The following is a 27,716-nucleotide window of genomic DNA, read 5'->3' on the forward strand; positions in this document are numbered from 1 at the left end:
CTGCAGCTGGCACGGGCGGCTGCCGTTAATGGAGGGACTGCTATGTATTCTATGCACTAGATATGAATTTAGCAGCCCACATGCCTCGAACTGAATATGCTACTTACCAGTATGCATCTGTTCTTGGCATGTAGGGCTGCTAACATTCATATCGCCCGCCCTCCTCCCCGGCGCCCGTAGCGGCTGCAGATTATTTCTTGCATTCAATCATTAGCATGGACATCATTTACACTATTTCACTCCATCTCTGACACAATGGCTAAAAACAATCTCGGGATGGAGTCGATGCCCATGCGCACTGTAGTCCAGGGGAGGAGCCACCTATCTCGTGATACTTCGAAGACTCTTCCAGGACAACAAGGTGCAATCATCCGGACCCAACACTAGGCGGCGATCTATGCACTAGATATGAATGTTAGCAGCCCTACATGCCAAGAACAGATGCATACTGGTAAGTAGCATATTCATTGTGTCGCTCCAACAATAGAGGAGCTTCCAGAGGCCAGGTGTCCCAGCAGACACAATACAGTAAAGGAGGCACGCAGGCCACCTACAACAAGAACAATAGGGGTTTGCTATCGTGAAAACAGCACCAAGGGCAGAGGTCGTGGAAACAACAACTCCCGATCCTCTGCCACTAACAAACAGTGACGTCTTGTCACTACACCCCCCGACCATATAACACCGGTCGGGGGGAGACTACAACAGTTCCTGCCGGTCTGGAAATCCATCACTACAGACAGGTGGGTAAGGCAGCTTATCCAGTACGGTTATTGTCTGGAGTTAACATCCACTCCACCCAACATACCCCCGAAACACCGTCTTATGTCCGCAGAGCATATACAGTTATTGCAGCAGGAAGTAGTCGGCATGCTGCAAAAAAGAGCCATAGAGCTCGTGCCTGTGGACCAAAGAGGTACAGGGGTGTACTCGCTGTACTTCTTGATCCCAAAAAAGGACGGGTCCCTCAGACCCATACTGGACCTCAGGCCCCTTAACCAGTACATCCTGTCAGAACACTTTCACATGCTCACATTACAGCAGGTTCTACCGTTACTCAGTCAGGGAGATTTCCTCGCAACACTGGATCTGAAGGATGCATATTTCCATATACCGCTACACCCGTCACACAGGAAATATCTCAGATTTGCCATTCAGGATCAGCATTATCAGTTCAAGGTCCTCCCTTTCGGAGTGACAACAGCACCCAGGGTGTTTTACCAAATGCCTAGCGACAGTGGCAGCACACCTACGGAGACAGAACGTTAACGTCTACCCTTATCTGGACGACTGGCTTATCCAAGCAAAGTCGGCCCAGCAATGTGCCACCCACATGTCCCACTCAATTCACCTTCTTCACGATCTAGGGTTTTCACTGAATTATCCAAAGTCTCACCTTCAGCCCGCCCACGTACGGCAGTACTTGGGCGCGACAATAGACACTCTGGCGGCCAAAGCACAGCCAAATTCAGTGAGGATCAACAGCATGCAATTGCTGATATGGAAATTCAAACCACAACACTCGCTTCCAGCGAGAGTGTTCATACAGTTCATAGGCATGATGGCCTCCTGCATCTCCATAGTCCCGCACGCGAGACTACACATGCGTCCGCTTCAGGGGTGCTTGGCACGTCAGTGGAATCAGGCTCAAGGACAATTGAAAGACCTAGTGTTGGTGACCGGTCGCGCATACAACTCTCTGCATTGGTGGAACCCACAAAACCTTTGCAGGGGCCGACCGTTCCAAGAGCCTGTGCCACAGATTATACTGACGACAGACGCATCTCTCCAGGGATGGGGAGCTCATGTACTCGACTACACAGTGCAGGGACTATGGACAGTACAGCAGAAGAAGATGCACATCACCCTTCTGGAACTGATGGCTGTCTTCATGGCAATGAAAGCATTCAAAGTACATTTGTGCAACAAGGTAGTGTTGATCTGGACGGACAACATGACGGCCATGTACTACATACAGAAGCAGGGAGGTACACACTCTCCACAGTTGTCTCATCTGGCTCAGAGCATGTGGAAGTGGGCCATTCAGAGAAACATCTTCCTCATGGCAGAACACCTCCCAGGCAAGGACAATCAGATGGCGGACCTGCTCAGCAGGCACAGCCACCAGATGCATGAGTGGGAGATACATTCATCAGTACTCCGCCCGTACTTCCAGCAGTGGGGTCATCCATAGATAGACCTATTCGCCACAAGGGAAAACGCAAAATGCCAAACCTTTGCCGCCAGGTTCCCACACCCACAGTCGCAGGGAAATGCAATATGGATGAACTGGTCAGGCATATTTGCGTACGCTTTTCCCCCAGCACCGCTAATACCGCTAGTGGCACGCAAACTGAAGCAACACTTTATGACTCTCATCCTTGTTGCTCCGACGTGGGCACGCCAACCATGGTAACACCACGTTTCTAGAACTCTCCGTGGTACCGCATCAAAGGCTGCACCTCACGCCCAGGCTTTTGACGCAGAGCCATGGCGACATTCAGCATCCAGATCGGCAACAGCTCAACCTGGCGATCTGGCTCCTGAGGTCTTAGAATTTGGCTACCTCAACCTGCCTCCTGACTGTATGGATATCATAAGGGAGGCAAGAAAGCCCACCACTAGAGCATGTTATGCGGCGAAATAAAAGCAGTTTGTCATTTATTGTGCCAACAACGACATTAATCCGCTAGATGCATCTACTCACAACATCATCTGTTATCTGTTACATCTATACAAATGCAATCTAGCCTATGCTTCCATTCGTATACATTTATCCGCAATAGCAGCTTATCTCCAAAACAGGCAGCATCTCTCACTTTTCAGAGTGCCTGCCATCAAAGCCTTTCTGGAGGGGCTCAAGCGAGTTATTCCTCCCAGACACCCACCAGCACCTGTATGGAACCTGAATGTGGTCCTTACCAGACTGATGGGACCACCTTTTGAGCCTCTACACTCCTGCGAGATACAATTCTTGACGTGGAAAGTGACTTTCCTAATAGCAATCCCATCGCTACGACGAGTTAGTGAACTTCAAGCACTAACTATCCTAGAGCCATTCATACAGATTAATTCCAACAGGGTGGTGCTACGCACTAACCCTACGTTTCTGCCTAAAGTAGTTTCACAGTTACATACGAATCAAACTATAGACCTGCCGGTGTTCTTCCAGAATCCTGATTCAGTGGCAGAGAGAATGCTCCACACACTACACGTCAAAAGAGCTCTCATGTACTACATAGATAGGACAAAAGATTTCAGGAAGACAAAACAACTGTTTGTTGCCTTTTCCCCACAACACAAATGCAACGCCATTTTAAAAGTAGGTATAGCCAGGTGGATCGTTAAGTGCATACAGATTTGCTATCAAAAGGCTAAGCGCATATTAACGATTCCCCCTAGAGCCCACTCAACACGAAAGTTGGGGGGATCCATGGCTTTCCTTGGAAACATTCCTTTAGAGGAGATCTGTGGAGCAGCCACATGGTCTACCATACACACATTTACTAAACACTACTGTGTAGATGTGCATTCCAAACAGCAGGCAGCTGTAGGACAGGCTGTTCTAAAAACACTTTTTCAGACTGCTGCAGCTGGCACGGGCAGCCGCCGCTAAGAAGAGGGACTGCTATATATTCTATGCACAGATATGAATTCAGCAGCCCACATGCCTTGAACCGAATATGGTACTTACCAGTATGCATCTGTTCTTGGCATGTAGGGCTGCTGACATTCATATCGCCCGCCCTCCTCCCCGGCGCCTGTAGCGGCTGCAGCACTCAGAATTGCTCTTAGCATGGTCATCACTTACTGTACTACACTCCATCTCTGCCACAATGGCGCAAAAAACAATCTGAGGATGGAGAGGATGCCCATGCACACTGTAGTTCAGGGGAGGAGCCACCTATCTCGTGATACTTCGAAGACTCTTCCAGGACAACAATGTGCAATCATCCGGACCCAACACTAGGCGGCGATGTACGCACAGATATGAATGTCAGCAGCCCTACATGGCAAGAACAGATGCATACTGGTAGTTAGCATATTCATACTCTCCATTGACAAAGCCAAAAGTCCTGTCTGGTTTAAAATGTATGTTAGTTGCTGGGTTATATATCTGGATGCAGACACTTTAACAACTGCTTCTTGCTTTCTCAAATATGCTTGAAAACGCACCATTTGCCTGCTATGTTTTCAAACTTTTCTCAGGGGAAGAACCCGCTTCCAAAATCCCTTTATGATGGTGTACTCACAATGCTCGCTTGCCACCAGGCGCTCACTCAATCTTTTATGCCCCACCACTTTCAAATGTCACCAGTCACCACTGTGTAGCTGTGTGTGTCTTTGGCTCTGTGTGGATAGCTTTTTTTTGTAGCTGGCTCTATGTGTGGGTGGCTCTGTCTGTGTGAGGGTGGCTCTGTGTGTGTGGTTGGCTCTATGTGAATCACTCTGTGTGGGTGGCTCTGTATGTGTGTGTGGGTGGCTTTGTGGCTCTGTGTGGGTGTAAATGCAATAGGTCACTTGCGAGCGATTAAGCTATTGGCATTGTAAATGACAATGCCATTTATTTATCGATTACGCTATTGGCAATGTAAATGACAATGCCATTTATTTATGACTTAAAAAAAAAACACCCCCCAAAAAAATGTCATGAGCAATGCCAATAGCTCTACCTTTAATAATGCCGAGACCATTCAATCAATCAATCAATCAATGACATTTATAGAGCGCACTATATACCCGTAGGGTCTCAAGGCGCTGGGGGTGGGGGGGGGGGGGTGCCGCTACTGCTCGAACAGCCAGGTCTTCAGCTTCTTCCTGTAGGAGAGGTGGTCTTGGGTCAGGCGCAGGTCGGTCGGGAGGGAGTTCCAGGTCTTGGCGGCCAGGTAGGAGAAGGACCTTCCTCCTGTAGTCGCTCTTCGGATGCGGGGGACGGCGGCGAGGGCGTGGTTGGCTGATCGGAGGTGGCGTTTGGGAGCGTAGAAGTTGATTCGGCTGTTGAGGTAGCTCGGGCCTTGGTCGTGTAGGGCTTTGTGTGCGTGGGTGAGGAGGCGGAAGGTGATTCTTTTGTTGACGGGGAGCCAGTGAAGGTCTCTCAGATGTCCGCAGATGTGGCTGGTTCGTGGGATGTCGAGGATGAGTCTGGCTGAGGCGTTCTGGATCCGCTGGAGTCTCTTCTGGAGCTTGGCGGTGGTACCGGCGTAGAGGGCGTTGCCGTAGTCCAGTCGGCTAGTGACAAGGGCCTGGGTGACGGTCTTCCTGGTCTCGGTGGGGATCCACCAGAAGATCTTCCGTAGCATGCGTAGGATGTTGAAGCACGCCGAGGAGACGTTGTTGACTTGCCTGGTCATGGAGAGGGAGGAGTCCAGGATGAAGCCCAGGTTGCGTGCATGGTCTGTCGGTTTGGGTGCGGTGCCCAGGGTGGGAGGCCACCAGGAGTCGTCCCAGGCGGAGGGTGAAGAGCCCAGGATGAGGACCTCCGTCTTGTCCGAGTTCAGTTTCAGGCGGCTGGTCGTCATCCACTCGGCTACCTCTTTCATCCCTTCGTGCAGGTTGGCTCTGGCGGCGGCGGGGTCGTTGGTCAGGGAGAGGATCAGCTGGGTGTCGTCGGCGTAGGAGATTATGTTGAGGTTGTGTTGGCGTGCGATGGCCGCGAGGGGGCTCATGTAGACGTTGAAGAGGGTGGGGCTCAGTGAGGATCCTTGAGGGACGCCGCAGATGACTTCGGTGGCCTCTGACTTGTACGGTGGTAGGCGGACTCTCTGTGTTCTTCCGTCGAGGAAGGAGATGATCCATTCCAGCGCCTTGTCCATGATTCCGACGTTGCTGAGGCGCTGTACTAGGGTGCGGTGGCAGACAGTGTCGAATGCCGCGGAGAGGTCTAGGAGGATGAGGGCCGCTGTTTCTCCGTTGTCCATCAGGGCTCAGATGTCATCGGTGGCAGCGATGAGGGCGGTCTTGGTGCTGTGATTGGCTCGGAAGCCGGACTGTGAGGGGTCGAGGGATCCATTCGTCTCGAGGAAGGCGGCCATCTGCTTGTTGACGGTCTTCTCGATGACTTTGGCTGGAAACGGGAGGAGCGAGATGGGGCGGTTATTCTTGAGTTCGGTAGGGTCCGCTGTGGGTTTCTTGAGTAGAGCGCTGAGTTCGGCGTGCTTCCAGCTCTCAGGGAAGGTGGCGGTGTCGAAGGATGTGTTGATGTCTCGCAGGTGGGGTGCGATGACAGCGTCGGCCTTGTTGAAGACGTGGTGAGGGCAGGGGTCGGTCGGTGATCCGGAGTGGATGGAGTTCATCGTGCGGATGGTGTCTTCGGTGCTGATCGGGGTCCAGGCGTGGAGGGTGGTGGTGGGGGGTGGTTGTTCGGTGTTGGTGTGCGTTGGTTGGTTGTTGAAGCTGTTGTGAATGTCCGCAATCTTGTTGTGGAAGTATGAAGCGAGGGAGTTGCAGAGGTCTTGCGATGGGGTGATGTCGTTGTTTCCTGCGCTGGGGTTGGATAGCTCTTTCACGATGTTGAAGAGTTCCTTGCAGTTGTGTGCGTTGTTGTCCAGCCGGTCCTTGAATGCAGTTTTCTTGGCGGCGCGGATCAGCTGGTGGTGCTTCCGGGTGGCCAGCTTGACGGTGGTCCTGTTGTCCGGTGTAGGTTCCCTTCTCCAGACTTTCTCGAGGGCTCGGCAGTTCTTCTTGGAGCTCTTGAGTTCGTCGGTGAACCTCGGGGCTTTCTTGCTGCTGGGTCTGCTGGGCGGGGTCCTCAGCGCGGGGCGAGCTCGTCCGTGCAGATGCTGATCCACTTCGTGAGGTTGTCGGCGGCCTGGCTGGGGTTTGCTGAGCTGGCAGGAGGGTGCTGGCTCAGGGAGGTGGCGAGCTGGTCTGCTGTGATTTTGTTCCAGCTTCTGCGGGCGGCCTGTTGCTGGTGGTGGTGGGTCGTTGCTCTCTTGAAGGTGAAGTGGATGCAGCTGTGGTCCGTCCATTGAAGCTCTGTGGCGTGGCTGAAGTCGATGTCTGTGCAGGAAGAGAAGACTGCGTCGAGTGTGTGTCCGGCGAGGTGGGTGGGGGTGGACACCAGCTGCTTGAGTCCAAGATTGGCGAGGTTGTCGAGCAGGGTGCTGGTGTTGGTGTCGTTGTTGTTCTCCAGGTGGAAGTTGAGGTCCCCCAGGAGGATGTAGTCAGCGGAGGGGAGGGCATGCGGGCTGACGAAGTCGGCGATGTCCTCGCTGAATTGGGTGCGTGGTCCTGGGGGTCGGTAGATCAGGGTGCCTCTGAGGGTGGTGTTCGGGTCGGTGTGGATCTGGAAATGCAGGTGTTCGGCGGTGGTCAGGGTGTTGTCGGACCTGGTCGTGAGACGGATGGTGTTCCTGTGGATGATGGCGATGCCTCCTCCCATCTGGTTGGCGGTGCGGTCCCTCCGGACGATCTTGTAGCCCTCTGGGATAGCGATGGCGATGTCGGGAGCTGAAGAGGCGTTCATACAGGTCTCTGTGAGGAAGGCAACGTCAGGGGCTGTGGCGTCTAGGAGGTTCCAGAGTTCGATGGCGTGTCTGTGGACGGAGCGGGTGTTGAGCAGGATGCACTTGAGGTGGGTGCTGCTGGTGTTCGACTTGGCGGGTGCTGGTGCGAGGCAGGTCCGGATGCAGGAGAATTTGCAGGCGTGGCAGCTGAAGGGTCCGTGGGTGCGTCGTGGTGTGGCTTGGTGGCATCCTGGGAGTCGGCCGGTGTTGAGTGCGATGAGGGTGGCGGCGGAGTACGTCAGGCGGGTCGGTCGGGGTCTTCGTGGGTCAGGGGTCCTGGCGCTGGGCGCGATCCGGTCGCGGACGGGCACAGACGGGCTTACCTTTGGTGCGCCTTCGGCGCACAATCGGCGCGCCCGCTGCGCATGACTGCTGCGCGTTCGAACGGTCGCCATATAAGGCGAAGTGCGCGGGTGGGCGGAGCAGCTGGGAGGCGGGAGCGGGGAGGGTACAGAAGAGAAAAGGGGCTGGGCAAATGGCGGTGGCGGGGAGGGAGAGCGGAGGGCGGCGAGGTAGGCGGGCAAACAGGAAGGAAACTGTAAACACGGCACAGAGATTACAATAAATGAAACAAGCACAGATGGAGGGCAAAACAAATGGAGAAAACAGGAAAAAAACGATAACACGGCACAAAAAAATACAAGCACAAATGGTTAATGCTTGTTAGCTTTGGGGCTATGAACTGGGCTGTACGGACCGACTGGAAGCAGTCCTCTAGGAAGGAACTAATCCAACTGAGGGCAGAGGCCTGAATGCCTGCCTCTTTGACATGATCTATCAAGATACCATGGTCGACCGTGTCAAAGGCTGCAGAGAGTTCCAGCAGCACCAGGGCCTGATGAGTTCTGCTGTCGGCCTTTCCTCGAAGGGAGTCCAGTACCGCCAGCATTACCGTCTCTGTAGATTGGGCAGGGCGAAACCCTGCTTGATGGGGTTCGGGATGGTTGGATTGTTCAATGAAATTGGAAAGGCACTTAGCCACATGGGCCTCCAATACCTTAGCTAGGTAGGGGAGCAAAGAGAACGAAAGGTAGTTTGCTAGGATTTGGTGTTCAGCCCCTGGTTTCTTCAGAAGAGGAACAACAGTTCCCTCTTTAAAAGCCTTGGGGACTCAGCCCTGGAATAAAGACTCATTCAAAAGGACTGGCCCGGGAAGACCTTTTAAAGACTTCTTTTAAGATGTTGGGTGGACAACAGTCTGTAGGTCTGTGGGAGACCCAGATATAACTTTAGGCATTAGGTCCTGGAATACCAGTGTACTTATGGCCATGAATTGTATATGAGAGAATACAGGGATTTCCTGGCGTTGAGAGGGTTGTTTCAGGAGGCGCACATGGAAGAATGCTAGCTTTGATGGTGGAAATCTTTTCAATGAAGGTATTCAGGGAGTTGCAGAGTGCTTGAGAGGGTGTGGGTCTTATTGTAACTCTGTTCGCGTTGGACAGTTAATTTACAATTGAAAAGATTTCTTTAGATCTGTTATTAGAGGACAGAATTTTGGAAGACAAGTGAGCCGCTCTGGCGGTTAGAATGGCTTTTTTATATTCTCTCATCGCTTCACAGATAGATTTGTTTCCCTTCTGGTGAGTAACTGTCTCCACTTCTTTCCAGTTGGCGAAGGGCCAGTTTTTTAGTTTTTAGTTCAGTGGAGAACCATCTCTGTGCGTCAAGGCGACGAGTCAGATTTATTTTTTTGAGAGGGGCTTATTAATCACTGGCTGCTAATAGCCAAGCTGATCTAGTCTTCTCCCTAAAATTAATATTGGATTCAATGATAGGGACTGTGTTTAGCCAGTGAGCCCTAGAATTGATCTTCCTCGATAGTACTTAATTTCCTGACTATCACTGGTCTAGTGTTTAGCCATGGTGACATTCATTATGGTGAACTTTAAGATGATGGTCCGACCATATGCACGGAGAGATCAAGAGAGCGTAGAAACCAGGTTGGTAGTCCATACTTGGTCCAGTACGTGCCTGTTGATGTGTGTGGCTGAAGATACCATCTGAGCAAAGTTTAACCTGGTGAGTATGTCGGTTAGCTCGGTAGAGGGAAGGCCCACCAAGTATGACATTTGCTCAATAGTTAAAATCACCTATCGGCAGGATTTTGGATGGTTGGTTTCCAAATTGGCAATGTGTTCGCCCAGAGATTAAGATAACAGGGGCATGTGATGAGCGGGCCTGTAGAGTAGTACACAGATGAGGGGGGCAGAATCAGACTCCAATTTGATTACAATATTGTACTGTGGAGAGGTCATGTGGATTGAGAGCTGCGAATTTAAAATCCTGGTGGATGATGGCCGCCTCTCTTCCACCTACTTTGCCTGACGGGCAGGTCATTTGGAGGATGTAGTAGTCATTAGGGAATGCAGCCAGAATATCGGGGGACGAATCCTGTGAAAGCCAGGTTTCTGTTAATAGGAGAATGTCTGGTTTCTCTGACACCAGAAGGAGGAATATGTCAAGCTTGTGTTTGACTAAGGAGCGGATGCTTAAATAGAAAATGGATAGCACTGAATGCCTGAGCCTGCCCTGTATCTGTGGCTGTCTAGGGTTATGTGGGATGAGTAACTTCAGGGAATGACACCTTTGTACCATGATCTCACTTTGAGTCAGGCTGGAGCCAATAGCGGGAAGAAGAGGGTACATGGCCGTGTGAAGCTGTCTGAGTTCCCATTAATAGTATGTTAGAAATTGGGCATGGTGACTGGCCCCGGACGTCCCCAGATAGGCACAGAGGGGCTTGCCTTTGGCGCGCCACCGCCGTGCCCGCTGCTTGCATCTGCTGCGCTACCTCGCTGCACCCAGCATAAATGGCAAGTAGGAGCCTAAGCTCATCCCCTCCCCCTCCGCGATTGGTCCCCTCAGGTGGGTGTAACCAGGAAGAAGGTGATGAGCCAAGACGCTGCAAGCACACAAGGCTATTGCAGGTAAAATAATGGTATTTTCATTAAAATACAATAAAGCACAGCAAATTCAGTTTCAACAGTTAAATTTTTTTCAATTAAAAACACTATTCCACCGGGCAGCGGCACAGTCCTAGAGTTGTTTGTTAAGCATATGATTCTACGGCACTACACACTATGAATAGATGCTTATAGTGTAAGTAGCATATTCCTTTTATCTTACTTTAGACACCAAAATGACAAAAATATCTATTGACGGGAACCAGAGATTTTTTTTTTCAAAGGTAAGTAAAGTACATCAGCTATAAGTTCTCAGATGCAATAAATTGATGCAAGCGGTTAGTAGCCAAGTTAAAATGCTTATGTATTCTTGGACTAGACACAGCGGGCTGGGGCCAGTCACAAGGACCACTTAGGTCCAGGAGACAGTTTACCTGTCCTAGTCAGTAGTCCTTGGGTCCTCAGTGTCCTTAAGATGGGCGATGGGTGAGGAGCTCCGGCCGGGAGCTCCCTGGCCAGGGATTGCCTTTTGGCGATAATCCACTTGAATATACCCCCTCCTCAGATCTTTTCACTCACCTGGGGTTCTAATGGACAACGGTCCTTAGACTCTCCGATTCCTGCGATTCTACTCGTAACCTCTGAAGAACAATGAATATTCTTCCGACCACGGAGCCCGAATACAACATGGCTGATGCCTAGTGGAGCTGCCGTTGCAGCTGTAGGGGAGACTAGCTGTCGATCACCCCTTCAGCTGTCATCTACCCAGCCGCACATTGGGGGCAGTCTTTCTTTGGCTCTCCGCTTTGTCCTCCTCCTCCTTTCGACAAATCAACGAGGATTTGCTGAGGATGGAACAAACTCTGCGCGGCAGGTGTTCCATTGGAGTTTCCTCAGTGGCAGTGGAGGTGATGGGCTGGTTTTCGCCCCTCTGGATGTTTCATGCCTTTCTTGGTTTACCCGGGTGCTGGATTCGCGGTTCCTGGCTGTAGGAGAGTAGGGTCAGCTTCCTATGGTCACCCTCACTTTTTGCTTTTGCTTTTCTGGTTTTCGACTTAGATGTGGCTGTGGGCCTGCTAATCAGACCCACAGCCCAGATGCACTCTCTAAATTCACCATGTACTCTAGGTACATCCACAATTGGGAATTGGTTCACCTTGTCAGCCCCTGTAGAAGTGTACCATAGGTACTCAGGGCATAGGTGTAACCAAGGCCTACCAGGGGCTGCAGCATGTATTATGCCACCCCTGGCTGGCCACTCAAAAAGACACAACTGGCTGATCACTCAGCTGGGGCAAGGTCGTGTAACCACCCCTTGCTTAGGTGTAGTATTCCTATACCTACTTACATATAGACACATAGTAACCTATAAGTCACTCCTATGGCAGGCCTTAACAATCCTGAAGGCAGAGTGCTTGGTTATGTGTGAGATGGTGCTCTAGCATGAGCTGAGCCTGTCTGCAGCTTTCGGAACCATGTCCTTATAGCTGTTCTATGATATTGCCATACCATATACTCTTAAGTGCATTATAATCCTCGCGGTTAATGCTAACTTTGGTTTGGCTTTATCAAAACATGTCGTGTAAGGTGTCATACACTTTGGAATACTACCCCCTCGCCAATTCTGGCGACGGGGGTAGCATTCCACCCTTCTAGAGGGAGAATACATGTTAGTTCTGACTATCCCGGTTAAAGTTAACCAGAGCCCCAGCATCACAAAATGGATGCTGCTGCCACAGACACAAGTCTGACCTCCTGCTGCTGGGAGTCCTTCCAGTCACGGAGGTTTGGACAATAGGTTTCCTGCTTGGGGAGGTGCGAGCACCACCCCATACAGGAGGATGTGAATTGGGACAGGGAGGGCTGAATAGAATCAGACACTGCCTGAAGCACTCTAGGTGCTCCATGCATACCCCATTTCAAACCGGTTGCTGGGGCACTCGAGCCCCAGCTCTGGCACGAAACTGCACAAAGGAAAGTGGGTGTAACCACCCCCCTTCCTGGTCCCACCCATAGGAGGGACCTAGTGACTGAACCAGCCCCCTTTAGTTATATAAAGGTAGGAGCTGACCCAGGAGACTTTAGATTAATCCTGGAATCGACTGAAGACAAAACTCTGGACCCTTCGTCATTCATCCAAGCTGAAGACTGAAGAATCTCCCTTGTGGCCAAGGAGTGACCACCCTGGGAAACCAGGCACCATCCAGCAACTCGACGGCTTGCTTTGTCCCCGTTCCCGCCGGAACCCGAGCACAGAGCCTGACAAGACCTCGACTCCTTGATCCCTCTGACCCCACTGCACGACTCCAGCACAGCTGAGCCCCGTGGAGGCGTCTGGACCCGTGGAAGCAGGTAACTTGGAAAGTCTGCAACTTGCTTACAGTGCAACTCCTGAGGCCTCCTCGAAGCTGTTCCCTGGGGACTGAGACACCCCGACACCGAGCTTCACCTGCACCGAAGACCAGCCCTCCACACTCCACGAGATCTGCGTGGGGCCCTTCTGCTTGTGTTCTGCTCAACGCATTGTCCGGTTGCTGGCCCGTTGGCAAGTAGCCCCTGGCGACGATCCTTTTTGAAACTCCATCGCTGGTCTGGTTGCTCCAGACTGGCCCTTGCTTCCCTGCAAAGGCACTCAATGCCGGCCGGAACCCTGCCTGCTATCGAGCCACCCCGAGGCGCACCCACGGACCCTTCGCCTGCAGAGCCTGCCGATACACCTGCTACCGGACTTGTACCGTCCCCACCGAGTCCAACACCAACAGCAACCACCTGAAGTGCATATTGCTCAACACCCGCTCCGTCCACCGGCACGCCGTGGAACTCTGGGACCTACTCGACGCAACAGCACCAGACGTCGCCTTCCTCGCCGAAACCTGGATGAACGCCTCCTCAGCGCCCGACATCGCCATAGCCATCCCGGACGGATACAAGATCACCCGGAAGGATAGCGTCAACCAAACGGGAGGAGGTGTCGCCATCGTACACAAGAACACCATCCGCATCTCGACTAACTCCGACAAAACTTTCACCGCAGCCGAACACCTGCACTTCCAGATACACACTGACCCCAAGACCACCCTCAGAGGCACCCTCATCTACAGACCACCGGGACCACGCACACAATTCAGCGAAGACATCGCAGACTTCATCAGCCCGCATGCCCTTCCCTCCGCCGACTACATCCTCCTAGGGGACCTCAACTTCCACCTGGAGAACCACAACGACAGAAACACCACTGCCCTGCTGGAATACCTCGCCAACCTCGGACTCAAGCAACTGGTGAACACCCCCACCCACTACGTCGGCCACACGCTTAACCCCGTCTTCTCATCCAGCAAGCACATCTCCTTCAGCCACGCCACCGGACACCACTGGACCGACCACAGCTGCGTCCACTTCAGCTTCAGCAGAACTATGACCCACCACTAGCCGCAACAGGTCCCCCGCCGAAGCTGGAGCAAGATCACTGCCGAGCAGCTCACCGCCTCCCTCAGCCAGAACACTCCCACCAGCACAACGGACCCCAACGAAGCAGCCAGCCACCTCACCAAGTGGCTGACCGCCTGCGCCGATGTCCTCGCACCACTAAAGAACCCTCCCAGCAGACCCGGCAGCAAGAAAACCCCCTGGTTCACCGACGAGCTCAAGGAATCCAAGAAGAACTGCCGCACCCTCGAGAAAGCCTGGCGGCTCGACCAGACCACAGACAACAGGACCGCCCTCAAGCATGCCACCCGCAAACACCATCAGCTGATCCGCGCCACCAAGAAGACGGCACTCAAAGAACGACTGGACAACAACGCCCACGACAGCAAGGAACTCTTCAGCATCTTCAAAGAGTTCTCCAACCCCAGCGCCGGAAACAACGACATCACTCCCTCGCAAGACCTCTGCGACTCACTCGCCTTGTTCTTCTACCGCAAGATCGCCAACTTACACAACCGCTTCGACGCACAGACCACGCACCCTACCACCGAACCAACGCCCGCCACCACCACCCTCTGCAACTGGACCCCGATCCGCACCGAAGACCCCACCCGCACGATGAACTCCATCAACTCCGGATCACCAACCGACCCGTGCCCACACCACGTCTTCAACAAAGCCGACGCTGTCATTGCACCCCATCTCCGAGACACCAACTCCTCCTTCCACACCGCCATCTTCCCGGAGAGCTGGAAGTACGCCGAGCTGACCGCCCTCCTGAAGAAACCAACGGCGGACCCCACCAACCTCAAGAACTACCGTCCCATCTCGCTCCTTCCTTTCCCGGCCAAAGTCATCGAGAAGACCGTCAACAAACAGCTTGCCGCCTTCCTCGAGACGAACGGATCCCTCGACCCCTCGCAGTCGGGGTTTCGGGCCAACCACTGCACCGAGACCGCCCTTATCGCAGCCACCGACGACATCAGAACCCTGATCGACAACGGGGTAACAGCGGCCCTCATCCTCCTGGCCCTCTCTGCAGCGTTCAACACTGTCTGCCACCGCACCCTAGTGAAGCGCCTCAGCAACATCGGAATCCGAGAGAAAGCGCTGGAGTGGATCATCTCATTTCTCACCGGAAGAACCCAGGGAGTCCCCCTCCCTCCGTTCAGATCTGAGGCCACTAAAGTCATCTGCGGCGTACCACAAGTATCTTCACTCAGTCCAACCCTCTTGAACGTCTACATGAGCCCCCTCGCAGCCATCGCACGCCAACACAACCTCAACATCATCTCCTACGCCGACGACACCCAGCTCATCCTCTCCCTCACCAACGACCCCACCACCGCCAGAGCCAACCTACACGAAGGGATATAAGACTTCGCCAACTGGATGAGGAACAGCCGCCTCAAACTGAACTCAGACAAGACGGAAGTCCTCATCCTGGGATCATCACCCTCCGCCTGGGACGACTCCTGGTGGCCCCCGGCCCTGGGCACCGCTCCCAAACCAACGGACCACGCACGCAACCTGGGCTTCATCCTGGACTCCTCCCTGTCAATGACCAGACAAGTCAACGCCGTCTCATCCTCGTGCTTCAACACTCTGCGTATTCTCCGCAAGATCTTCAGATGGCTCCCCACTGAAACCAGGAAGACCGTCACCCAGGCACTCGTCACCAGCCGACTGGACTACGGGAGCACCCTCTACGCTGGAACCACAGCCAAACTTAAAAAAAGACTCCAACGCATCCAGAACGCCTCCGCACGACTCATCCTGGACATCCCTCGACACAGCCACATCACCGGACACCTGAGAGACCTGCACTGGCTCCCCGTCAGCAAGAGAATCACGTTCAGACTCCTCACCCACGCACACAAGGCTCTCCACGACCTGGGCCCCAAGTACCTCAACGACCGCTTGACCTTCTACACGCCCACCCGCCAGCTACAATCGACCAGCCACGCACTCGCCACAGTACCACGCATCCGCAGAGCCACCGCCGGAGGAAGATCCTTCTCCTACCTGGCAGCCAAGACTTGGAACTCCCTCCCCACCCACCTTCGGCGAACCCAAGACCATCTCTCCTTCAGGAAGCAGCTCAAGACCTGGCTGTTCAAGCAGTAACTTCCCCCTCCCCCAGCGCCTTGAGACCCTCCCGGGTGAGTAGCGCGCTTTACAAATGCCGTGATTGATCGATTGATTGATACCTCAGACCCTCCTGGTCTGCTTCAGAAGCTCTTTGTGTATCCTGAGTGGGTTGCTTTTGCTTAGACTTGTTGGCTCCGATCTTGAAGCCGACCCCTCCATCTGCGAGAACCTTCGTGGGACAGCTCCTCTCCAGCACCTGGTCGTGTTCGACGCCTCCTGGTCCGCGTGGCTGCAACTACAAGCTTCACCCCAGCACCTGATTGCTCCTCGACGACAACGGGTTCCTTCCTGGTTCCACCCGGTCACTGGCTAGTGACCTAGACTCTGTTCCCTCTGCTTTCAGGTCCTCTTCATCCTCGATCCACACTTTGATCCACCCGGACATCTTCCTTCTGGTCGCCTGCAGCATCTTTCTTCTCAGGCTCCATAGACTTCAAAGGCGAAACCAGACACATCTTCACACCTATGCACCCGCTTCCTGTGGGTGAGGTAACATGGGTACTTCGGTGCTCTCAAGGGTATTGACTATCCAAGTGTCTAGGTTTTTAGTTGTATCCTTCTAGCTAGACCGGAAGTGTCCTAAATCTTCATTTACTTCCTTTTACGTTCCTTTTGACTTTCTATTGACTCTCGCGTGAGAGTACTGACTCTGCACGCGCCACCTGTGAGCCTCCTACTCCTAACCTAAGGGTCAGATAGTGTAGCCCCAGCGATGCCCTAGGCCTTCTCCTTTCCCAAGTCGTGGTTCTCATACCACTTACTTAGTATATGGTTTGTTGTGCCCCTAGGGCCCAACTGTAAATTGTGCTATTTAAAGTATTTCTAAGTATTACTTGTTATGTGCTTTTGCCTCTGATCTCATAAAGAGTTCAGAGGAGTGTGTTAGTAAATAAATACATATATATTTTATATATATCCTGTGTGATGTCCTTTCATTTGATATTCAAGGGGTTACATATGGTAAAACAGCTGGCTTTACACGCCCTCAAGAGTCTTTCAGCCTCTTTTAGCCTAAGACTGTTCTGTCCATGCTACCTCTAGGATAGCTGGTCTATAAGGTTGACTTTACAACCATCACCATAAGGGTTGTTTGGACTGGTGCAAGGTGTTCACTAGAATAGTGAACATCATATACCAGGCCAACGACTCATACTGGCTGGCACCAGGGGTTGTTGCTGTTTGAGCAGAACCACTGCTTGTGGGAGTCCCAGTCTTTAGATGAGCAAGGCAGTCAGGTCCTCCGGGGTTTTCGAGGTGGCTGACCACTGGAGACACCGGGGTTTAGCTGGAGCAGGTTCGAGGGTCGACAGGCCGGTAGGGCTTTGGTCAAGTCAGTTGGTGTTGTCCTCTTGTTAGCAGCTGCACAGCAGGTCTTCTTTCTTCTTGTTCTTCTTTGTAGTTTTTTAATCGGGATCTGAGGAAGGAAGGTTCAGTGTGCTCCTAAATACTAAATTATGGGGTGTTACAGGTAGGGAAAGGTCAGGGACCAATGGGTCCCTTTCCCGGGGTGAGTACACCCCCTATCCTGCCACTCTCCAGTGGGACGGGGGCAGGACCCTAGTCCTGATTGGGTTGGGCTCCCCATCCTCAAGATGGGGACAGCCCAGAGTTGTGCTTCACCTCGCCTCCCCCACCTGAGGGGTAGGGTTGGCAGAGGCTGGTACACCCCCTTCCCTCCCTTAGGTTTTCCCTCCAGTCTTCTGCCCAGAGTGGGGGCCAGAACCCGTGGGGACCAGTTGCTGAGTACAGCAAGTGGCTAGCGGGTAGGTTTGACCATTTACTTATTTGTATCATGGTGGTGCTCATGAGGGGGATGCTGACTACAGTTTCCCCCATAAAAGGAATTAATGAGTGGTCAGTCCAAGGGAGTGGAGTGGGGGTATCAACCAGGAGATTCTGTGCGTTGCTGAGCACGGGATCCAGGAGATGACCTTTTACATGTGTCGGTGCGAAGCCTTTCTGATTGAGTTGGAGTGCTGATAGACTGAATAAAAGCTTTTTGGCCATGTTATCAGAGGGGTCGTCCAGGTGGATGTTGAGATCCCTCAGAATTGTGTAATTTGCTGGGGAAAGAGCTAAGTTGGCGACAAGAGGCAGGAGTGCACGGAGAAATCGTCCTGGGGGGCGGTAGAGCAGTAAGCCAGAGAATGTGCTGGTAGGCGAGAGTTCTAAAGAAAAATTAATATTTCACAGCCTGGCAGCTCCTCAATAGAGAATCGTCAATAAAGGTGATCCCTGAATATTATCGCTAACCTCTACCGGTTTTGCGATCCGCTCTTTGAACTGGGTAGCCAGGTGGGAGGGTTTGAGTGACAGCTGGGTCTGCTTCATCCTCTAGCCAGGTCTCAGTGAGAAATATTGCATCAGGTTTAAGATCTTCTATTAACAGAGCAAGTTCAACTGAGTGTGTTTGGGAAGGGAGCGACAGTTCAATAAATTCAATTTTAAGGGAGGGCCAAGAAAGGGAGCCTTCACACTGTCTAGTTGGAATTTGAAGTTACAGTGGGAGCAGCCATGGGGGCTATTAGCAATATCAGTAGGTTTTGTCGACATTTAGCGCTAGTGAGCCCTGTCATGCCACGTGGTGTCTGGGCACTGTAGGTAAGGACACCTCTCGAAGAACTGCCAGGGTTCGTGGCCCCTGGTCCCGGTCGGGCGCAGACGGGCTTGCCTTAGGCACGCCTTCGGCGCGTCCGCTGCACTTCTTGAAAGGCATCTGTATTTAAGGTGTGTGGGCTGACGGCTGCAGGCAGCTGATTGGCAGTTTGGCCCGGAAGTTACGAATCACTTCCGGGTCCCAGAATCTCGTCCCGCGTCCCTCCACACAAACCAAATGATTTAAAAATAAATGTTGTAGTTACTTTAAAAGTGAGAGCGCGTCCTCAATTACAAGGCACTTCAAAACCAGGGCCCTGTCTATTTCAACTACGGCAACCACTTCCACATCCTAACCAAACACCTAAGCTCAGATGGCCTGCTTATTGGCCATACCCCCGCATCTATTGTGCCAAAACTATTTGAGTGGCTTTCTTCTACAACCCTCCTCCCCCCTCCCCTCCTCCCCATGAGAGTGGCCATCTCAGTCCTCAAATTCAGAAAGAACATCAAAACCTAGCTCTTCAAATAGCCTTCGGGAAGCCCACTCTGCACCTTCTCAGACACCAAGATAGTCTCCTAGGGGATATGCAAGCCCTGAAAATACTGATGGCATTGCATGACCTGATGCATGCACATCCATGAAAAATGATGCAGCCACATCATTGCGCTGTTTCCTGCCTCTGCCATTTGGCCACGATGTATAGCATCTGCATTTTTGCAGATGCTGTACAGTATAAAAGCCAATAGGTCTTTGCCAATGCTTTTTTTTAATTTGATGCAGAACAGCATTGTCAAAAAGCATAGGCAAAACATTTAGGTCTGCATTGGGAAAGCAAAAAGATGTAGCCTATTGGCTTTGCTGGTCCTTGTTCTACTTGTTGCTATGATGTTGGCTTGGTGTTTTCTGTTTTTCCCCTTTCCTCTGAGCGGCATCAGAACAGATGTACCTTGCAGACATGGTGAGTTCATTTCACTTCCACAGTTGAGACAACTGATCAGTACCTGGTGCTGCTTCAGCATTTACTACGACTTGTTAGGAGGGTATGACTATGTTTCTGGATTTAGCCTATGAAAATGTTTCCAAATCTATTCTTGTGTTCTCAGAAAACTTCAAAGATTAGATATCTGTAAAAGCAAGGCTCTATAAGACACCTTTTGTAAGGCTAGAACTTGTCCTATCGTTATGCATTTCAGGGCTAAATATTTGGTGGTGAAAGTTTGTGAACCTCTAATGTATTTATGAATATATAAAATACCGTCATGAATGATATGATGAGATTCAGCACGCTGCTAATATACATTTCTCTTTTTTCATTTCCTCAGCTGGAATATTAAAATTTCTGAGCTCCCGCTCGTCGTCTAACTTGCAGCAATGGGAAGCTATTACGTTCTTCATTGAAAATATTATGAGTCAAATGTTTAAACTTCTTAAAAGTGAGGTATGTGTTCCTTTCTTAAGCAATACTTTTTGGTACGGTGTTTATCAATTATTGCATCTGATAAGGTTATTTATGTATTGATTATACTGTAACTCTCGTGTGTAGTGGGAAACCTACTGTTTTTGTTTTGATGCTGTCGGAAACTGGCTTTGTATATACTAAACCATAAATGAGGTATAGTGTGCACAGAGTCCAGTGAGTCCCCAGAGGTATAGCAGAAGCTAAGTTAGGGAAGTACTAACAGCTCTGTTTGTGGTAGTGCGGTTGAGCAGTTAGGCTGATCCAGAGGGTGTTTAAGCATATATTGTTTTCACTCCTTCAAGGCTGATGGCACGCACTCTGAGACTGAATACACACCAAATAGGTAGTATAAAATGGCACAATTATGTTTGATCTTGATGATAGGAAATGCACAACTGTATTATTTTAAATCAATAATTTGTCCAAATCGCTCCAATGTTGCGTGCTCCATGAAGAAAGCACCTTGCCCAAATGGCGCTTGTAAGATAAAGTACCATGATGTTGAGGCATCTTGTGTCTCAATTCAAAGGCACAGCATTGCTAATGCTTGTTGCTTGCATATTTCAAACCTTTGTCCTCCGTTTTACTCCATGTAATCATTCACTTGTACATCTTATCATCCATTTTGTTCCACAATCACGGTGTAATGCCATTTTCCAAAATTTCTCATGTTACTGATGTATCCATCCGGACCTTAGATCAAAAACACGTACAGGCGTGTTGTAGTGTAGTTCATATATTCCCAATAGGCTCTGCGCATTGGAATAATATATACTGTAGTTTAGAAGTAGGACTGAGGTCTACTAGGTCTCTACCGAATATATTAAACCTAATAGTGAATGCCAGCTAGCTCAGAGGTCACTAGAAACTTTCTCGAATTCACAAGAAGGGATTAGTTTCTGACAACCGCATAAACATGACAACTTTGTTTCCCAAGAATAAGAAATCAATCTCTATAGTCGCGAAAATAATAGATAACTAATCGTGCATGCTTCGTTTTACCAGAGGTGCAGAGAAATAGAGAGACTGGCGTTTTCAATAAAAGTATTTATTGAACAGTCTTCTTTCTCAAGCATTGGAAATTAACTGCTACAATCGTAATACTGGTTATAAAGTACAAGGCATATAATACACACAGTATTATAAAGTAGTATTGTAAAAGCATGATATGGTTTCTAAGCCATAAAGTGCATAAAATATATAAAATACATACAGTAATAAATAATGACTAAAAGTACTCAACTGGTGCTTCTAAAAAACCCCGGTGTACCTAACCGAAGTCTAGTACTAGGGAAGGAGAAGTGAGGAGTAGCCTAAGTTTAGTAGTTCTCTGCCAGGAATCTATTCTAAGAATACTCTAAGAGGTCTAATCAGCTCTGTACCTTGGTTTTAGAATGAAGGAGGTCTTGTATCTCTCTCTCAGAACTCGATTTTCCAGATACCCGCAAGGGTAAGCCGGAAACACTGGAGCTGGATTTCTTGGCAAGAGAAAAGACAGCGTCTTTCTCAGTGCGTCAGCTGGAGTGTCGGCTTCATTCGGCACTTGCTGCTGCAGGGCGTCGGGCAAGTAGATAGTCGATATGGTCCAAACCACTGTGTGTTTAACTGGGCAAACCTGAGCATATTTATACTTTGAAGGTGCAGAGTTTGACGCATGTTTGAACTTAACATCGTCACTCAAAGGCTAAATTCCTGGGAAACGTCAGGAGTTCTTGGGGAACTTAATATTCAAGCAGGGGGAAGTTCCTAGCTCTGAAGGCGGGGTTTTCCAAGAAATTGTTGTTAATTCTCGGAACCTAGTGCAAGTAGCCATGCCGTATTTGGGCTGTATGACTAGACCAAATAGGGTAGTGATTTCTATGCCTATATAAGGATATGCTAAAGTATACCTTTAAAAGGGCATGAATCGGGAAAATTACACTAGGTGCCTAGATTCGATTACAACACCCACTCCACGATCTTAAGTTCAATGAAGCTAATCTAATAAGCACTGAACATATCTAAAGCTAGTGTTTACAATCCCACCCCAAAATACATAAAAATGCACATATAGTATGGTATCTAAATATGCAAACTGAATGAATCATGAATTTACATTTATGAAAACGGCTCTTAAATACAGAAAAAAAGGTTGAGACCATTTCATAACATAACATAGCATGTCAAAGGTTATATGAGGACAAAGCCAAATATATTCTCTAGGCAGTTTTTAAAAAAGAAAAGAATTTCTTGTTCTCTAAGAATAGTTATACTTTAAGCAGATTAGTCTGAGCCAAAAAGGTTCAATAATTTTTGAAGAGAAAAAAAGATTCAAATGGTTGCGAAAAACAGAGTTCCAAAGTTAAATTTCTTTGTTTTGAAAAAGTGAAGGCCGAATTTCAGAGTTAAGGGAACGCTGTGTGCATGAATCAAAAGTTATTCTCGGTGTCAGGAGAAAACATTAGATCATCAAGGCTTGCAAAGTAATCGTCTACCTCAGTAGGTGAAAGTGGAACCACTTGATCAAGCAGATCAAATGTGCACAGATGAGAAGCATTGCCATCAGCGCCAGGTGCCATATTAGCAGTGTTCAAATCAGATAGTACCAGTGTGCCTGTTGATTCTCGTATCTCACCCTCAGTTAGACTTACTGGTGAGATCTCAATAAATGCAGTCATCACGATTGGTAGCCGTTGGGGACAACACGATGCATCAGCCGTTACAGGACCTAAGAAGGCGTCGACATCCGATGGCTGGACTGATGGGAGTGTAAGACAGATGTCCAACACTCATTTCTCTCCGCAAAGCAGGCATCGTAGATCAGGTAAGATGCAATCTTGCCAGATTGGTCTGAACGATAGAAACCAGGTAGTGTTCAGATCTCTTAAACGAGCCAAGCTAAGAATCTGTGAAATCCTTTCACGATACCTCATGGCAAGGAGGGTCCTTTCCATGTTGGACTGGGTATCGTTGGTTGCTGGACTTGCCATATCGAAGCAGAAGGAATAAAAATAAAATTCCTGCTACGAGTCCCAAGATGAGAGGCAGGCCGCCGAACACAGAGCGCGCGAAATTTGGAAAAATGCTGAGGACTGCATCAAATGGTGTTAACAGTGCCGAAAAAATAGTCTTAAATACATGTGCGATGCCACTGGTATCAGACATGTTTAAGATTTGACTTAACATTTCTGCGAAATGTACTGGGCAGTTTGTTGATATTAATGCATGTATCTCTGCAGATGTCCTCGCAACTTGCAGATCATACGTTTCTTTAGATGAGGTCAGTGGCACAGACTTTTGCAAAAGAATGGCTTTTATTCTGCTTAAAGTATCAATTCGTATAGAAGAGGTATTCAGTGAAGGCCATATTGTAGTCCCACTGTCTGTCTTCTGAGTTGGATACAATTACTTGCATACAACAAGTGACCATGGACGACACACTCACTAGATAAAGTTTTCCTGGCATCATGCCACAGCAGCTGTGATCATTCAAAATAACGTAATTTCCATTGGATAGCTGCCTGAAAATGGGTTCTATTACAGTCGAGGGAGTACCGTGCAGGTGGCAAGAGAGGTTATTTGCAGAACCGTCGCAGGCTCCGTATAAATTAATACCTTTGCACAAAAGTGTACCACTTAGTGAGTTTTTACAATTTTTTCCACTAAGGAATACCTCATTTCCCTTGTTCCAACATTGGTGTGTGTATGGTAAAGTCCATGTCGACTTAATGTATTCTTTACCCCACCTTTCATACAGGCCTGCTGGCATATGCTGTAGACAATACTGAAATTGGAAAATCGTCACTGGTATCATGATGGTGCCATGAATTATCCATTCAATGACAGGCTTCTCAGAAACGGTCAATGGTAATCTTGCCAGTTTTTCAATGCTCAGCACCGTATAGTCTGCTCCTCTTTGTGCCAAAGAGATTTGTTTATCTGTAAGGTTAAATACAGCAAACAATGACGTTGTGTTGATTAGACGCCGTGGCGCGTAGCCTGAACGAAGGTTTTGCAACGTCCAGCCTAACTGCATTATAGAAAGTAATTGAGACTGACCATGTTGTACCATTAGCAAGTCGTGTTCCATTATATCAATTGCAGAGGATACAATGCTGTCCAATGAATATATTCTGGAGGACAGATTTGTTAACCCATTGTCTACTACAGAGAGAGCTTTCTTCAAATTAATACGATCAATTTCTCCTATTCTTTCTGCAGTTTCAATTTGTGTTATTTTCCAAGCTTCATTGTACGTAGCATATATACCGGCGTATATAAAACATTTTTGCCGTGGTTTGCGAGGCCCCATTAAGAAATCTCGCAAATCATTGCTTTTTTAAGTAAAGATAAGTGTTAGTTGATTTCCGGAAGTGTGGATGTCTTTAGCCACTCAAGGCATAGCTTTCCTACACTATATGTTTTTACTATCCCTGGATGTTGTCTCTGGGAGTACCTTGGATCTGGCCTGTTTAGTTTTAGCCCCTGGGTTTTGTTCAGGTATTGGTGTCTGTGGGACAGATTAACCATTTTTCCAATCGGGATTAGTCCTCTTTTGTGTTAAAATAAATGGTACGTCTACTTCCTTGTCTGTTGTGTCATTACTTTTAGAAGTGGGTTCAGGTAAAGACGGTTTATTCAAATCATTTATCTTAGCCAGGCCAAGACGAGAAGTCTGTTGAACAGTATCTTTTTAACTCTGTTCTCTGTTCTCCTTTTTACCAGCAAGGGGCGGTAGTACTTCTGATCTTGTTCCTTGGATTGCTAAGGCAGGTACGGCTTTTCTGTAAGAAGGCCAAATTCCTTCTACACCGCTATCTTTTCCCTGACTAGATCTCCAATTTCTGGAATCCAGACCGGTCTTGCTGGGACAGGTGGTTTTTCTTCAGTGGATGTTGGCTTTTTTGTTGTGTTACTCAGATTTCTTCTTGTTTCATTTAAGTCCTGTAAAACAGCCAAACGATCTTTGACATCAAAGGGTTTTTGTTCCACCACTGAAGTTTGACAATCGAGGTCTTCGATTATCATTCTAGTACCAAACCGTAATTAATAAGGAGTGATTCCCCCCCAGAGAATTTCTTGGCAGATTGTTAAGACTTCATTGGACACTTATTAAGTGTTTGACCCACCCATCACCCGAACCTAATACCTTAGCTGTTATGGATTGCTTTATGTCACGGTTTTTTCTTTCCACTACCGCATTACCCTCCGGATGGAAGGGACTAGAATACCGCAATGCAGCGCCCAAGCTAACCATAGCCTCCTTGTAAGCTCGAGAGCTAAACGCAGGACCCTGGTCAGAATGTAGCATGCCGATTGCATATGTGCTGATAAAGACTCACAAATCCTTTATAACAGTTCTTGCGTCAGCTGAGCACTGCGGCCATAACCAAATAAATCTTGTCCTAGTAGTTGTGGGACCGCATCTGTCTGTAGGGACGTCTGCGTGTAGATAGCCTAATCAGACCCCCCCCCCAAGGATGTAGCGGCATGGATTACCAAATTTAGCGACACAAATATGGAAATTTAGCGGCACAAATATGGAAATTGTGCTGCATTTTTGCGGCACTTTATTTTACTCCTAATCATTCATTTTCAGCATTAAAACAATGGAAACTGTTTTAGCAGAGTATTCCACTTTGAAATAGGCCCTGTGAAGTAATTTCCTTTGATGTCCCTTCCACTACCCCTAGCATTTTAGTGAATTGGCGCCCATGCTCTAGTTGACCATGTAACCCCCTCACCTTCCATGTCCAATGTGCCTGACTTACATGCAATCACTCACTCATAGAAGCAAAGTCATCAACTTCAGAAGAAAATGTACTGTCAGGGGCAACAAGTGATTGGGGAGAGGTGTCTGAAGCTACCTCTGGTGACCGTAAAATTAGTATTACCAGAGAAACTACTACACAATGGTAAAAAAAAGGAGAAACCATGTTACTCAAAGAGTCCTCTGATATAAGATCACAACATCACCCAGTGTACAAAGCTATGCAGTTATACTGTTAGGCTTCAGTTGGTACAGTGAGAAGAATACCGTTACTACGAAGAGTGAATCCTCCATGGCTAGGGGAGATCACATCAGCAATAGCCATGTCTCACCCCCACCAGTCAATTTAGTCTTCTTTAACTAAGCACTTTCCAAAAGGCTTTTATTCAAAAGTAAAGTGTCCTGTTATTGCAGTTCAATGTTCATCTTATTGCACCAAGTCTTTTTCTTTAGTCTCAATTCTTCAAAGCTCTCTGAAAGCCTACAGTGGGTGAGCTGGTACTATGTAAATTAAGGTATTGATAGTATGAAGGAATTGATCAAGAAGGAAAGATGCAGGAGAACTAGCATTTGAGAAAGAGTGTGTAACTACATTTGCTAGCAGAGGATTATTATTTTCTTTACAGTAGTACTCTCACATCTGAGCTAGTTCTACGTGATGAAAAACCAGCAGCCTTTCTGGGAGAAAAAGCTACTGACGTGCGTGAAAAAAAGGACATCTCCTTTATACACCTCTCTGTCGCCATTTCCAACCCCCACAAGAAAAAAACAACATCCCATGCATACTTGCCACGCAGCCATTGAAAAATTAGGGTTAAATACACCACTAACTGTTTAATACTGTTACAAGTAGAAACTAGAAGACGCCACTTACTCTCCAACGCACTCTCACATCTAAGGTCCCAAATTGTCATCTAAATTGGGGCAAACACACAGTAATGAATGCTGTGGTCTGTGCAGATTCGGACAATTTAGGTCGCAGTCTCACAGCAGTCACCGTGTGGAGGCGCAGTCCCTTGTACTATGGCATACCCTGCCCCCCTATACAATGAGACTCATTATCCAGAGACTGTCGATGGGCCCCTAATTTCTTTTCTTTTTGAAATGTTATATAAAGCTCAAAGTAGACTAGCTGCAGAGCGCACTGCACAAGTAAAATGCAATATTTAAAAGGCAGTGAAAAATAATTATGCATTCTTCATAAAGATATAATCTGCAAATGAGACCACAGTCCCCACCTGCTTAATTTTCGCTGGCACTTATGTAAAAATCGGAACATTTTTACAAAAGTGCCGATTTCGCTGCAAACCACGAAATCCTGGAGGGTCTGCCTAATGCTGTCTAACAGTGGTATCTGAACTGGGCTGGCTACACTGTAGTCAGGTATCTTGTGATTGTCAAAGCTATGATAGCTGTAACAGGTATCACAGTTTATTCCAAATTCGTAAACTTGGATGCTCATTCCTGGCCACCAGTACATTCTAATTCTATCAGAGATTTCAAGATCCCTTGATGTGTCACACCCTCTCCCATGTGTGATTCTTGAACCAAGTAAGCTCTCCGCTTCCTGTTTGGAATTACTCTGTCCCCCACTCCAGGAATTCGAGCAAAAGGAACGGACTTTGCATCAATTATGTATGTATACGTGAGTGGATAGTTTAGAGGTAACCCTGCATGATTGCCTTCCATTGAGGCTTTTACTGCTATTAACGTTTCACCATCTATAACTTTTTTCACGCGAGCGATTGTAGCTACGGAAGCCGTTTGCACAGCTGCCTTCGCGGCTTCGTCAGCCAATGAATTCCCTGCAACGTGAACGCCATCCCGCTGATAACTCAGTGTATGAATCAAGTGAGTCTTTTGTAGTTCTTTCTGTAAAAGAACTACTTGTTCCCAAAGCATTTTATGCTTGATTGTGCCA

General features: G+C 48.9%; 1 protein-coding gene across 1 annotated transcript in view; it reads left to right on the plus strand.

Moving 5' to 3' along the window:
* Nucleotides 1-27,716, plus strand: part of LOC147706847 (exportin-5-like) — a 2,027,127-nt gene that overhangs the window by 664,815 nt on the left and 1,334,596 nt on the right. The window contains exon 14 of the mRNA XM_086926003.1: nucleotides 19,910-20,025. Within this exon, the coding sequence (XP_086782129.1) occupies nucleotides 19,910-20,025 (116 nt within the window). The remainder of the gene's footprint in view (nucleotides 1-19,909; nucleotides 20,026-27,716) is intronic.

This window comes from Lissotriton vulgaris, chromosome 6 (genome assembly GCF_964263255.1).
Source record: "Lissotriton vulgaris chromosome 6, aLisVul1.2, whole genome shotgun sequence".
Taxonomy (NCBI): Eukaryota; Metazoa; Chordata; class Amphibia; order Caudata; family Salamandridae; genus Lissotriton; species Lissotriton vulgaris.